This window comes from Astyanax mexicanus, chromosome 7 (assembly GCF_023375975.1).
Source record: "Astyanax mexicanus isolate ESR-SI-001 chromosome 7, AstMex3_surface, whole genome shotgun sequence".
NCBI lineage: Eukaryota > Metazoa > Chordata > Actinopteri > Characiformes > Acestrorhamphidae > Astyanax > Astyanax mexicanus.
In genome coordinates, this window is record NC_064414.1 from 47488460 (window position 1) to 47502724 (window position 14265).

At 35.6% G+C, this 14265-nt stretch overlaps 1 protein-coding gene across 1 annotated transcript; it reads right to left on the reverse strand.

Annotated features, from left to right (window-relative positions):
- Nucleotides 1-4952: 4952 nt before the first annotated feature.
- Nucleotides 4953-14194, reverse strand: zgc:56493 (thioredoxin family protein). The gene is made up of 5 exons (XM_007253714.4): nt 14016-14194; nt 10917-11021; nt 9524-9589; nt 6364-6429; nt 4953-5318 (listed from the first exon to the last, which is right to left on the reverse strand). Exons 1-5 carry the CDS (start codon nt 14037-14039, stop codon nt 5256-5258), a joined length of 324 nt encoding a protein of 107 aa, XP_007253776.1. The 5' UTR covers nt 14040-14194; the 3' UTR covers nt 4953-5255.
- Nucleotides 14195-14265: the final 71 nt, after the last annotated feature.

The following is a 14265-nucleotide window of genomic DNA, read 5'->3' on the forward strand; positions in this document are numbered from 1 at the left end:
TATTTTAATTTATGAATAAATAAATATATCACAGGTCTTTTTACCTAATTTATGTCAACATTAAACCTTTCAGACCTAATTTATGTTCCAATGTTTTCTGTCTGTAATGCACTCAATTAAAAACAAAATAAATAAATAAATAAATAAATAAAAATCAAATATATTATTTCGAAGTGTAATCATTTGTTTGACATTTTTCTTTCTATTTTATATAATATTTATTCCACTTATTTTATATCCCCATTTACATGATGGGGAAAAGGTGTTTGCTCTGCTTTATTAGTTTGGATACTGCTATTCATTTCTTCAGTGTGCAGAAGACTCTGCTGTTTGATTGGCTGATAAAGGTCTGTTCTGATGGACAACAGGTCGCAATATAATGTATTAACATAAATTATTACATATAGGCTACATTGCTCTTTAATCTTAAAAACTCATTCATATTGTCAGTTGTTTGGAGGTTAAGGGATTTATGTCCCTTAAATAATTCTAAAGGAGTAGAGAGAGAGAAAGAGAGAGAGAGAGACAGAGAGAGAGAGAGAGAGAGTGTGATAGATAGATAGATAGATAGATAGATAGATAGATAGATAGATAGATAGATAGATAGATAGATAGATAGATAGATAGATAGATAGATAGATAGATAGATAGATGAAGATACTCTTTTTTTTTTGGACAGCAACGATATCCAGTGGTTGTCTTTTAAATAGACATACAGTTCCCTCCAAAAGTATTGGAAAGGTGTGACCAATCCATTTATTTTTGCTGTAGATTGAAAACATTTAATTTTAACATTAAAATATGAAAATACGAGACAGATCTAGATGTATATGCCTGCAAAAAAAAGCTGAAATGTTGATTTTTTTTGTTTCATATTTATCTTTTAACATTAAACTCACGTTTTAAGTCTACATCAGAAATAAAGAGATTGGCCTCACTGTTTCAATACTATTGGAGTGGTCTGTATGAGGGCTGCCAGCATTGCTGCAGAGGTTAAAGGGGTGGGGTCAGTCTGTAAATGCTCAGGTCATACGCCGCACACTGTATCAAACTGGCCTGTGTGGCTGTTGTCTCTTCTAAAGATGATGAAAAGAAAGAAAGCCCCCAAACAGTTTTACATGGATTACTGGAACTACAGGTCCTTGTCAAAAAATTAGCATATTGTGATAAAGTTCATTCTTTTTCATAATGAAATGATAAAAATTAAACTTTCATATATTTTAGATTCATTGCACACCAACTGAAATATTTCAGGTCTTTTATTATAACCCAAAATCTCACAAAATTAGCATATCATGAAAAGGTTCTCTAAACGAGCTATTAACCTAATCATCTGAATCAACGAATTAACTCTAAACACCTGCAAAAGATTCCTGAGGCTTTTAAAAACTCCCAGCCTGGTTCATTACTCAAAACTGCAATCATGGGTAAGACTGCCGACCTGACTGCTGTCCAGAAGGCCATCATTGACACCCTCAAGCAAGAGCGTAAGACACAGAAAGAAATTTCTGAACGAATAGGCTGTTCCCAGAGTGCTGTATCAAGGCACCTCAGTGGGAAGTCTGTGGGAAGGAAAAAGTGTGGCAGAACAAGCTGCACAATGAGAAGAGGTGACCGGACCCTGAGGAAGATTGTGGAGAAGGGTCGATTCCAGACCTTGGGGGACCTGCGGAAGCAGTGGACTGAGTCTGGAGTAGAAACATCCAGAGCCCCTGTGCACAGGCGTGTGCAGGAAATGGGCTACAGGTGCCACATTCCCCAGGTCAAGCCACTTTAAGATAAGCAGCACTGGACTTTTGCTCAGTTTTTGCTTGTCATTCGGAAATCAAGGTGCCAGAGTCTGGAGGAAGACTGGGGAGAAGGAAATGCCAAAATGCCGTAAGTCCAGTGTCAAGTACCCACAGTCAGTGATGGTCTGGGGTGCCATGTCAGCTGCTGGTGTTGGTCCACTGTGTTTTATCAAGTGCAGGGTCAATGTAGCTAGCTATCAGGAGATTTTGGAGCACTTCAGGCTTCTATCTGCTGAAAAGCTTTATGGAGATGAAGATTTCATTTTTCAGCAGGACCTGGCACCTGCTCACAGTGCCAAAACCACTGGTAAATGGTTTACTGACCATGGTATTACTGTGCTCAATTGGCCTGCCAACTCTCCTGACCTGAACCCCATAGAGAATCTGTGGGATAATGTGAAGAGAAAGTTGAGAGAAGCAAGACCCAACACTCTGGATGAGCTTAAGGCTGCTATCAAAGCATCCTGGACCTCCAGAACTCCTCAGCAGTGCCACAGGCTGATTGCCTCCATGCCACGCCGCACTGAAGCAGTCATTTCTGCAAAAGGATTCCCGACCAAGTATTGAGTGCACAACTGAACATAATTATTTGAATGTTGACTTTTTTTGTATTAAAAACACTTTTCTTTTATTGTTTGGATGCAATATGCTAATTTTTTGAGATTTTTGTTTTTTCTTTACTTTTCACCCAAAATCATCAATATTAAAACAATAAAAGGCTTAAACTAATTCAGTTGTGTGTAATGAATCTAAAATATATGAAAGTCTAATGTTTATCAGTACATTACAGAAAATAATGAACTTTATCACAATATGCAATTTTTTGAGAAGGACCTGTATATCATGTGGTCTGATGAAACCAAGATAATCTTTTTTGGTTTAGACGAAAAACAAGACAAGTGTGCCCTGCCTACCGTCAAGCATGGTGGCGGTAGAGCAGCACAAGGTCTCTGATCCTCATGGAGGAGTGATGAAGGATTCCACTGGCAACCTGTGAAGCTCTAGTGAACTCTATACACAAAAATATTTGAAGGCAGTACTGGAATTAATGGTGGCCACACAAAATATTGACAATTTGGGCACAATTTAGCCATTTTCACTTAGGGGGTGTACTCTCTTTTGTTGCAAGCAGTTTAGACATTAATGGTTGTGTTATTTTGAGGGCACAGCAAATTTACACTGTTATACTGTAGCTGTACACTGACTACTTTACATTATATTTATGTGTCATATCTTCACTCTTGTCCCATGAAAAGATATGATAAAATACTTACAAAAATGTGTTACGGGGCGAGCCGAGTGGTCCAGCGGTCTAAAGCGCTGCCACTAGAAAGGAGGGAGCAAAATTGGCTCTGCTCCCTCCGGGTGGGTAGATGGCGCTCTCTCCCCACATCACTTCTACGGTGATGTCTGCAGCACAGGGCGTCTGTGAGCTGATGTATAGGAGCTCAAAAAAGGAGCAGTGGATGACTTCACATGTATCGGAGGAAGTATGTGTTAGTGCTGGGGCATCACTAGTGATAGGGAGAGTCCTAATGAGTGGGTTGGGTACTTGGCCATGTAAAATGGGGAAAAATAAAAAATAAATAATAATAATAAAAATGTGTTACGGTTGTGTACTTACTTTTGTGAGAAACTGTATAGGATTGTGGACAATCCTTCTAATGAATGCATTCAGCAAGTTGCACCATTGTTGACACAAATGTACACACAGCTAACAAGTTTTTTTTTTTTTTTAAATAGTATGTGTTAAATGTTTTAAAACAGGTTTAAAAAAACATAGTAGTTGACCAGATTCATATTATTATAAAATATCTAATCATCATGAAACTCTGACATCCTGTGTTCTTGGTAGAGAACTTGAGGTCTGCTGCACGGTCACCACATAAAAAACTGAGTCATCTTTGAAAAAATCTTTAGAAAAAAAATCTCATATCTGATATAGCTTTGAAGGATCTTAAGTATAAAACCTATACTATGGTTTGATTATTTCTGTTTGTTTGATATCATTCAAAATGGCGTGCTTTAGTGTTTTATATTCTAGTTTTGAGAAAGTGCTTACAAACTTTTGACTGGCATTGTTTTACTGCTAGTTGTACAACAAATGTTTAGTTTTTCGGCATCTGTTACATATGCAATTGTCATGTTTTTTTTCTGTCAATCTCTCTTTTTCTTAACAGATTTTTGTATCCATATACAAAGCAATAAACTTTACAGTTTTGTTTTTATTGGCAATAGTTGATTTGCTGCTTTTTCATTACAGCTGCTGTTAGCTACATATAACTCTAAAAGCAAATCAGAGCATCTGATTATTAAATGCAGTTTGTTATTCATTAGAAGTAATCATTAGGGGGAGGGGGACAGGAAGGGTTTAAAGTGATAATATTAAGGTGTATATACACATAACCTAACTTGGTTCATTGAGCTTTGTTCCCGTTTTATCTGATAAACAAAAAAGCAAAATATTCAAGTGTGTATTTAAAAGTATTTTCTAAACAATTATACTTTTCATTATGTTTGGATTCACAAAATACTGCATAATGCATTCCTATCAATTGAAATTGCTTGCAATGCTACCCTGGGAACATGCTAACAATGACAGCAGATTCAGATTAAAAATTTAAGCTTCCTTTGCAGTTATAATAAACTTTACCCCATGATAGCCTTTCCTTTCCTTCTACTATTGTACAACAAATAACAATAGCCTAACTCATCTTCTTGTAATTTAGTCCAAAAGTCTAAATTATCTAAAAATGTTTTTTTTTTTTTTACACTGCAGACAAACCAAACCATGGTTCAGCTGATCAGGAACAACAGCTTCCACAGGTTTGTCTTTTGATCAGGTCTGTGGTTTGCAGCATCTTCCACACCTGCTATTTTGGTTAGTCTACAAGTTTGGACCAAACAATGTGGGTGTGAACACTCATAGATCACAGAGATCAGAAGTTTTGTGGGTATTTTTTTCCCATCATTATAGAGATGTTCTTTCATATTCTCAGCATCAATATAACATATGTAGGGACATTTGTTTTTCATTTTGAAAATAAATGTGTTACAACGCCACACCTGCATTATTTCCCTTCTTTTAGCCTTTCTATGAAACACAACCAGCAACAATAATGAAAGAATGAACAGATAAAAACACAGAATGACAAGGAGAGGTTTGTACTCTACAGAACGGTCTGTTTATTAAACCTGAGATGATGACACAGGTTAGTCTACTGGGAATAAAAACTGAAGCTACGTGGTTTTTATGAAGATAAAGAAAAAAATATGGCAATTCAGTCTTGGGGAAGGCAAGCATGTCTTGACAGACCATTTCTACATGACGTATTTCTGTCAAGTGTATTAGAGTTCATAGAGTAACAAAACCTGCAACTGTTAGTAAATTTGAGAGATGTTGTACGTTGTAATATTTGGACCATGTTATTGTATAATATTCATGCTTAGTGCATCGTTGTTTCTTCATTTGTTGGTGTTCACCAATTCCTCCAGCTTTGCCTGGTTGGACCCAGAGAACTCATCAACCTGAAGCAACCAGAAACAGAAAAATATTTCACATTACAACTCACTCGTTTTTAAGAAGACAGATTTGATGAATAGTATAGACAATAGAAGACTATATTGATGAATATGATTGAATAGTAATTTAAAAGCAATTTTATAGTTAAAGTGCAGCTAAGCTACAAATAATTTGTGATTACAAACTAGGGGTGGGTGATATCACCCTAAAATTATATCACAATATTTCATGTTTTTTTTTGTAATAACGATACTCTTGCCGATGTGGCAATACACTAGAATACACTACTGCAACAAAAATAAAAAAATATTTTATTATTGCATACAATATAATATGGCACAACCTTAACTGAGATATTAATACTAGAAATATCAGATTTCTAACAGAAGTCAATGATACAGAATATTATGAGACTAATAATGCACTCCATATATCCAGGATTAAAGTAAAATAAATGATACAGGACAAATATAATCTGTCTCTAGTAGATATATAATGGGAAATGAGAACTGTTTAATTTTTTATTGGCTAAATATGGCACAATATTTTAGGCTTTAATATCGTTTTCGATATTCAAAAATGTTGGCGATATTACATACAACACAATATGGCACACCCCTATTACAAATATTTAGAAATACATACTGCTTTAGGTATTTGATTAAACCAAGCAGTCTGTCCAAAAAAATAACATTTTAGGCCATTTAATCAATCATATTTCTGCTGTTCCAAAACTAGTAGTAGTGCACAACAAGTGGTGCCATCATGATTTGCTACACCTGCACCTGAGCCTGGTCAATGAATAACTACATATATCAAATATAAAGAAAATAAACAAATTTCTATCTTCTTAGAATAACTTTTGTTATTTAAAATGTCTTAAAGGACAAAGAAATAAGTCCAAGAAACTAAACTGTGCTTTATGTAAAGCTTGAAAATAATATGTATATATAAAAGCAGTATGGAAGATGAAGCAAGTAAATCAACAAACTGACAACTAATACACTAATACTAAAAAACAAAGTTTCTAGTTTGATCAGGTCGGTATACCTTTTTTCCATTCTTGTAGAAGTGGAATGTTGGCATACATTTGATCTCACACGACTGGGCCACATCCTACAAAAGGAAAAAAATAAAGAACATTCATTTATATTATATATACACACTTCTATGTGTGAGTGAGAAGTAAGGCCTTCAAATTATCAACTTCAGAGGATTTTACTGCCCTCTAGTGGTTTAAACAACACAGTAGGAAAAACCTGTTGAGTCATGATGTGGTTGGGGTTTAGTGATCATTGTATTCTTCTGATCAAGAGTCATTGCATAGTTAGATAGAACACTGACCAGCTGCATAGTTAAAATGTTTGAGCCTGAATAGCTGGACATAGTGTTATGTAAAGACTATATATATATATATATATATATATATATATATATATATATATATATATATATATATATATATATACATATACAGTTGTGGTCAAAAGTTTACATACACTTGTAAAAAAACATAATGTTATGGCTGTCTTGAGTTTTCAATAAGTTCTACAACTCTTATTTTTCTGTGATAGAGTGATCGGAACACATACATGTTTGTCACAAAAAACAGTCATAAAATTTGGTTCTTTCATAAATTTATTATGGGTCTGCTGAAAATGTCACCAAATCTGCTGGGTCAAAAATATACATACAGCAACATTAGTATTTGGTTACATGTCCCTTGGCCATTTTCACGGCAACTAGGCGCTTTTGGTAGCCATCCACAAGCTCCTGGCAAGCTTCAGGTCGAATGTTTGACCACTCTTCTTGACAGAATTGGTGCAGTTCAGCTAAATGTGATGGTTTTCTTGCATGAACCCGTTTCTTTAGCACTGTCCACATGTTCTCAATGGGGTTTAAGTCAGGACTTTGGGAAGGCCATTCTAAAACCTTAATTCTAGCCTGGTTTAGCCATTCCTTTACCACTTTTGATGTGTGTTTTGGGTCATTGTCTTGTTGGAACACCCAACTGCGCCCAAGACCCAACCTTCGGGCTGATGGTTTTAAGTTTTCCTGCAGAATTTGGAGGTAATCCTCCTTCTTCATTATCCCATTTACTTTCTGCAAAGAACCAGTTCCACTGGCAGCAAAACATCCCCAGAGCATAATACTACCACCACCATGCTTGACAGTAGGCATGGTGTTCCTGGGATTAAAGGCCTCACCTTTTCTCCTCCAAACATATTGCTGGGTGTTGTGGCCAAACAGCTCAATTTTTGTTTCGTCTGACCAGAGAACTTTCCTCCAGAAGGTTTTATCTTTGTCCATGTGATCAGCAGCAAACTTCAGCCGAGTCTTAAGGTGCCTTTTCTGGAGCAAGGGCTTCTTTCTTGCACGGCAGCCTCTCAGTCCATGGCGATGTAAAACACGCTTGACTGTGGAGACTGACACCTGTGTTCCATCAGCTTCCAAATCCTTGCAGACCTGCTTCTTGGTGATTCTTGGTTGACTCTTGACCATCCTGACCAATCTCCTCTCGGCAGCATGTGATAGCTTGCGTTTTCTTCCTGATCGTGGCAGTGACACAACTGTTCCATGCACTTTATACTTGCGTATAATTGTCTGCACAGTTGCTCTTGGGACCTGTAGCTGCTTTGAAATGGCTCCAAGTGACTTCCCTGACTTGTTCAAGTCAATAATTCGCTTTTTCAGATCCACACTGAGTTCCTTTGACTTTCCCATTGTAGCTTTTGTAGCTGAGTCTAATCACTGGGTCAAATGAGCCCTATTTAAATGGGCTCATGAGAAGTCAACAGCTGTAGTCAATCAGAATCACTTACAAGAAGTGAAGAGGCCATGACATGAAGCTAATTTGACTGACACAACTCGCTACATCACCAAAATTGACAAATTTTGTTGCTGTATGTATATTTTTGACCCAGCAGATTTGGTGACATTTTCAGCAGACCCATAATAAATTTATGAAAGAACCAAATTTTATGACTGTTTTTGTGACAAACATGTATGTGTTCCGATCACTCTATCACAGAAAAATAAGAGTTGTAGAACTTATTGAAAACTCAAGACAGCCATAACATTATGTTTTTTTACAAGTGTATGTAAACTTTTGACCACAACTGTATATATATATATATATATATATATATATATATATATATATATATATATATATATATATATATATATATATATATATATATATATATATATATAAAGTTTTAATAAATAAACACAACACAACGTTCCTGAATGCAATGACTGAGACATGTTTTAAAATCATGTGCTTTTGCTTTGCCTGGCCAACCTTAAAGGAAAGTTTTTTCCAGACAATACTGGACTAAACAGCATTCTGAATGGAGATTCTAAACTGAAAGAAAGGATGAATTCCCTGTCCAGGCCTAGTCCCGGTCCAGGCCTAGTTCCTGTCCAGGCCTAGTTCCTGTCCAGGAAATCAATAATAGAAAATAGCATAACAGCTAATGGAACTAGAATTGGCTAAATTATGAAAATGAAGCTCAGATGGAAAAATATAATAAAAAAGAAATTTAAATGTACATAAAAGGTAGTCAATAATTACCCCCCTTTGGATTGAGTCAAATGTTCCAAAAACAGTTTTCTGTGTAGCTTTTGCAAAAAAACTGAATATACGAATGCTACTTCACACAATTCTGCATATGGTGTAACTTTCTAGTGTTATTAAAAGTAATAATTTTAAATTTGACATTTGCCTAGACATTCTCAATTCCGATACTGAAACTGTTCTGGAATGACTGTTCTCTATCCAGTATGTTTGGGATGAGTTGAGGGTGAGGTGGTGATCATCATAGATTCTGGCTTCATAAATGTTTTAGTTGCTGAATGCAATTAAATCCTTACAGCAATGCTCCAAAATCTATTAAAAAGCTTTCCCTGGACAGTACAGCATAACAGCAGAATAAACTATTTTTTAAATACCCTTGACTTTTTGATACTTCTGGAAGAAGCAATAAATGACCAGGATATTCCAAATCTTTTGCCCATATTGCCCTTGCATACTCTAAATCTTGCTAGATATATTGTATTTTTATGCATATTGCATATTGACATAAGAGATACCGAAGACTGGAAGTAAATTCTTTGTGGGTTAACAAATACTTGGCCAGCACTCCATCAGATGCTGAAACATGCAGTACTGCACAGCAAAGGCAAGTCAAAACAGATTACTGACCTGTGCATCGTCCACATCTACCTTGAGGAAGACCACGTTGCCGTTGTCTGGTTTTTCAGACAGACCCTAAAATAGACAGAAGTATCAGTTAAAATGCTCTTAATAAATAAATGGCACATTTTGTTTTTTGAAAAGCAGAGATCCTCTCGGCTCAAACATGCTGAAAAGAAAAGAATCCAAAACATCACTGTTTTGTAAGCTGTGTGTATAAAGGGGACGAGTGATGCAAACTAGAGTCTAATGCAAAAGTGATGCAAAAAAGAAAACACAAAGTAAAATAGAGCAGGCAAAGGTTTCTTGCCAAGAGTGACCAGGAGAAAAGGTCAAAGACGGCAAGTACTGCTCAAAATATGTCTGCAAATGTTACATATAAATGGCTATTTTATTTGTTTTATTCATTACATTCATAATTACATTACATAATTCCAAATAACAAGAGTAAATAATCAATATATAGTGTTTCCAAAGGCTCTTTAAATGATACCATAGAAGCTGGAACCTTTATGAAAGCTGGAGTAGATGATTTTGTAGAAACCAGTGACTGTTTCTTTTTTCTTATCCAATCTTTGTACAATGTGTATTTCTCAGTCATTCTTGTTAACCTAGGTCAGTTAGACAGGCAGGTAGACAGGCAAGTAGGCTGTACACTAAAAAAAATATATAGATTTTTTAGTCAGAACAATTAATTTATTGTTATTGTGATGTAAAGAGTACTACACATAACTGTTGCTGAAATAATTCACCTACTCCCGTTCTAAATTAAGGTTCTTTACACTTTGGAAAGGTTCTACACACCTGGAAATAACTAGAACATGATTAAATCTGTATTGATAATTGGTGGTTAAAAGTTATTTCCAGATCTTATTTGCTGTAAATACTGGAAACACATAAGGGCTTTTAATTATATTGGCAGTCTGAGGCTTGTACAGCAGAGGGAGCTGATGTCACACTTAATGCATCTGGATGAGACATTTAATGCAACAAGAACTTAGACCAAAAATAGCACCATTTGTGACGGGAAATTGTTATTTAATATGGACAGTGAATCAATATAAAAAGACATCTGAGCTGCTTTCTTGGGTGGGTCCATGATGAAGCATGCAGGAGAATGCTTAAGAAAACTGCACAACTTGAGCATGTGCGTGTGTAAAATCGTGGAATATTAATCCAAAAATCATGATAATTGCAATATTCTTGATTAGAGAATTTTTTCTACTAAATGTATAAAACTGTCTTGATTTTTTTTTTTATGGCCATATTAGACACTTCCAACAGAGAGCAGGGGAAACCTGGACTGTGCAAAACAGGACTTAGTCTAGGACCAAGGCTGATAAATACAATCATAATGCAACACTCAAATCTTTTACAGTTATATTTAGCAGAATTTACTTACTTTGTAGAAGGGAGCGATGCTCTGACAGGGCCCACACCACGTGGCTGTGAAATCAACCACAACCAGCTTGTCTCCTGCTTCAGCCAGAGCCTTGTCAAAGCCTTCCTGCAGAAACATGATGAAGAGGCACTTCAAGTCAAATCTTTATAGTTTTTTATTGGATTAAAAGGCGTATGATGAGGCTCAGGTAATTACTCTACAGCAAGATAGCACTATAAACTAATTAGACAGAAAAAGAAACACAGCCCCGTGTATGGACCATTTCACAATCTACAAAATATTGTGATCTATGATCAGATATATAAAAAATATATAAAATAAACAGAACTGTAGTGTTACAGAAACAAAAAGTACAGTAATAAAACTATGAAGCGACTAAGAGACAAAGATATTGGGGATGAGTTCACAGCTTCACCACTTGTACATTCAACAAAAGAAAAGCAAAGCAAGCACATCAGCCACAGTACAGCATACTTTACTTTGTTTAGAACTTGTTTTGATCAGTTGGACGTACAGCAGCTACACAGTTTAAGCCCACAGATAGACACCTGGGCAACAACATAACATTTTGAAAGTGCCTATATCTGCATAAATTGAACATAATCAATATAGATAATGCAGTATTGTAACAAAAAACACATTAGTGAATTTAAACCTGTGTTTAAAGCAAGTTTGTTTTTGGAAATTTTGTAAACTTAAACCTGTAATTATGTTGCAAATAAACCTTAAACGAGAAACTATTTCCAAATATTCACTACATAATGGAAACTGTCATCAGTGTCTGACTAATTAATGACAGTCTGTTGGTCTAGGTTTTCTATAGATCACAGTACTTTTGATATTTAGATAGAGAAGTAGATTTTAAAGGCAAATACATTTGTACTTAAGTGGAGATCTCAACGGGAGGGCACTGTCCCTGTATCACACTGTCCCTTTAAATATTTTAAAAGTAGATTTGACATTTTATGTAGCTACAGGAGATTGAGAATTGTTTTTTTTTAACTTAAATAAAAAGAAATATGTTTGTATATGCAAAACTGTGCAGTTTTTATTCATTTTGCCACTTTTTTAAAACACTGCATACATTAAATCTAAATGTATTATTGTCTTGCTTTAAAAAAAAAAAAGCTATTATGAAACTACAGTTCAAAATACTTATTCAACACTAAACATTAACATTCTATACCAGACATACCAACCAAAGTTTTTTTAAACAATTTTCTTTGGCTACTGAACATAGGGTCCATCTGGAAATATGCATTTATGTATGTTGACTTTTTAATAAATGTCTTGGGGTTGTTTTCTCTTAATTGTTTTGTTTTTTACTAAAAACAACTGTTTTGTTTTCCATGCAGCTACACCACTTTTGTTCTATTCAGTAGGGGTGGGCGATATGCCTCTAAAATAATATCCCGATATTTCAGGGTATTTTTGCGATAACGATATACTTGCCGATAAAGGAAAACTAAAATAATTCATTCATTTCAGGAATATAGTAGAATAGTATAACAGAATAATCATAATGTGGCAAAATAAATAATATAGCATAAAATAATATAATGCAGCAAATAATATTGCAGAATATTTAGTGCATGCATATAAACTGCAAACTAAAACAATTACACAATAAATACAATTAAAGCTTCACAGTAAATTATAGATTACTTTTAAGACAGAACATCTCTATTACCACGATATGGATTTTTAATATCATGATATTTCTGTGTCACGATATATTGTATACGATATAATATTGCCCAACCCTACTATTCAGGCAATAATGCTGCTAAAATTGTGGTGCTTAAGTTTTATAAATGAGATATACATAGTATAGTATGTCTTTACTTAGTGCAGCAGGCATTGAGTGCATGGAATCACAATAACTGAAAAGCATTAGTCACTGCATGACTTGGCAAAAAAGACAAATGACATCATAATTATCAAAAATTATTGCGGTCACTTCAATTTATTGTATAATAAGTTGATAATGTGATTATCATAACAGGACTAATCCTGCCCTACTTAAATAGGAATCCTCAAGATTTAGCAATAACTTGTAATATCAGTCAGAAAACTCACAGAAATGCTGAAGCTGCAAGTGGGTTTTGTTAGTTTAGTTTTAAAGGCTCTTTAACAAAACTACTTAGCTTAACTAGCTAGTTTAACAGAAAATATGGACTGTTTTGAGTGAGAGGCTCATTTCGTCCTTTTACTAACAGGCTAAATTAACCGTTTAGGAGTTAAATATATCTATAAAACCGATTAAACTCAATAGCACACACCACGTGTGTGTGGGATAGTGTGTTAAAGAGTGAATGGCGCGCTGCTGCTGTGCCTGTGTGTTAGCTTTAGCTGGGGAGCTAACAGTACTCACTGGCTATAGCGGGCACTGTAAACTAGCTATAGCTAAGCTAAATAGCTGGGGTTTTATACGGCGGGGAGCTAATATAAAAAACTGTACTTCAGAGAAAAAACAGCAGGAAAAACGTAGTTATTGTGGCTCCTGAGATCCAGAACTGTGGTTTTAATAAAGGTCTACCAACCACAACACAACACACTCACCCCGCATTGGTTACTTAACAGAGGTTAGCCAGCGTTAGCTTTTAATTTGGGGCAACCGCATAACTGGCTAGCGTGGCTAGCTAAAACACACCAAATACACAAACAACGAGATTTAAAATGTTTTAAAAGCGTTAAGCCTGTTAGCTAGATACATTATCTATCTGTATTAGTATGTGGTGGTGTTTTTGAGCCATTAAAAACACAAATAGCGGTATAATTTGTTAGCATTAGCATTAAGTGAACTATTAGCTAACCTCAACATCTAACGTAGCTAACTTAACGTTACAGCTAAACAACCCACATTTCTCAAACTTATTTCCACTCGAGTCTTAAAGACAAATTAAGACTCAAAACTCGCAGATTAAGCACTTTATCCACACTTTAACAGTTTTATTAAACATTAACGCAAAAAATCCCCTCAAAGACGTGTTAGCTACAGAAAAAGAGCCTGACGCCTGGTTTAAAGTCCACATTACCACACAGTTTAACGAGTTAAAACTCCCTGCGAACAAGCTAAACCTAGTTAAAGTCTCTTACCTGATCCTCAATCACAATGATCATGATGGAGATTTGTTATAGACTTTAAAAGGGCTAAAGAAGGCTTCCTCCTGCCGTGGCTGTCTGCTCGCCGTGGTCTCCTCTGGTGTGGTCCCACTCCACCCTGCAACACTTTCACATCACGCAGAGTCCAAAGCCCTGCCCCTGAGAGCAACACAGCAATAGAGCAACAGAGCAGCCCACTGAACCATGTCTCCTCTGCAGGTCTCTGTGTCCCAGACTCATGATT

Coding starts and splice junctions, on each gene's coding strand:
- zgc:56493 (XM_007253714.4), bottom strand. CDS start 14,039: ATGATCATTGTGATTGAGGATCAG. Junction 9,590..10,916: donor GCATCGCTCCCTTCTACAAA/GTAAGTAAATTC, acceptor TGTCTATTTTAG/GGTCTGTCTGAAAAACCAGA. Junction 6,430..9,523: donor TAGATGTGGACGATGCACAG/GTCAGTAATCTG, acceptor TTCCTTTTGTAG/GATGTGGCCCAGTCGTGTGA.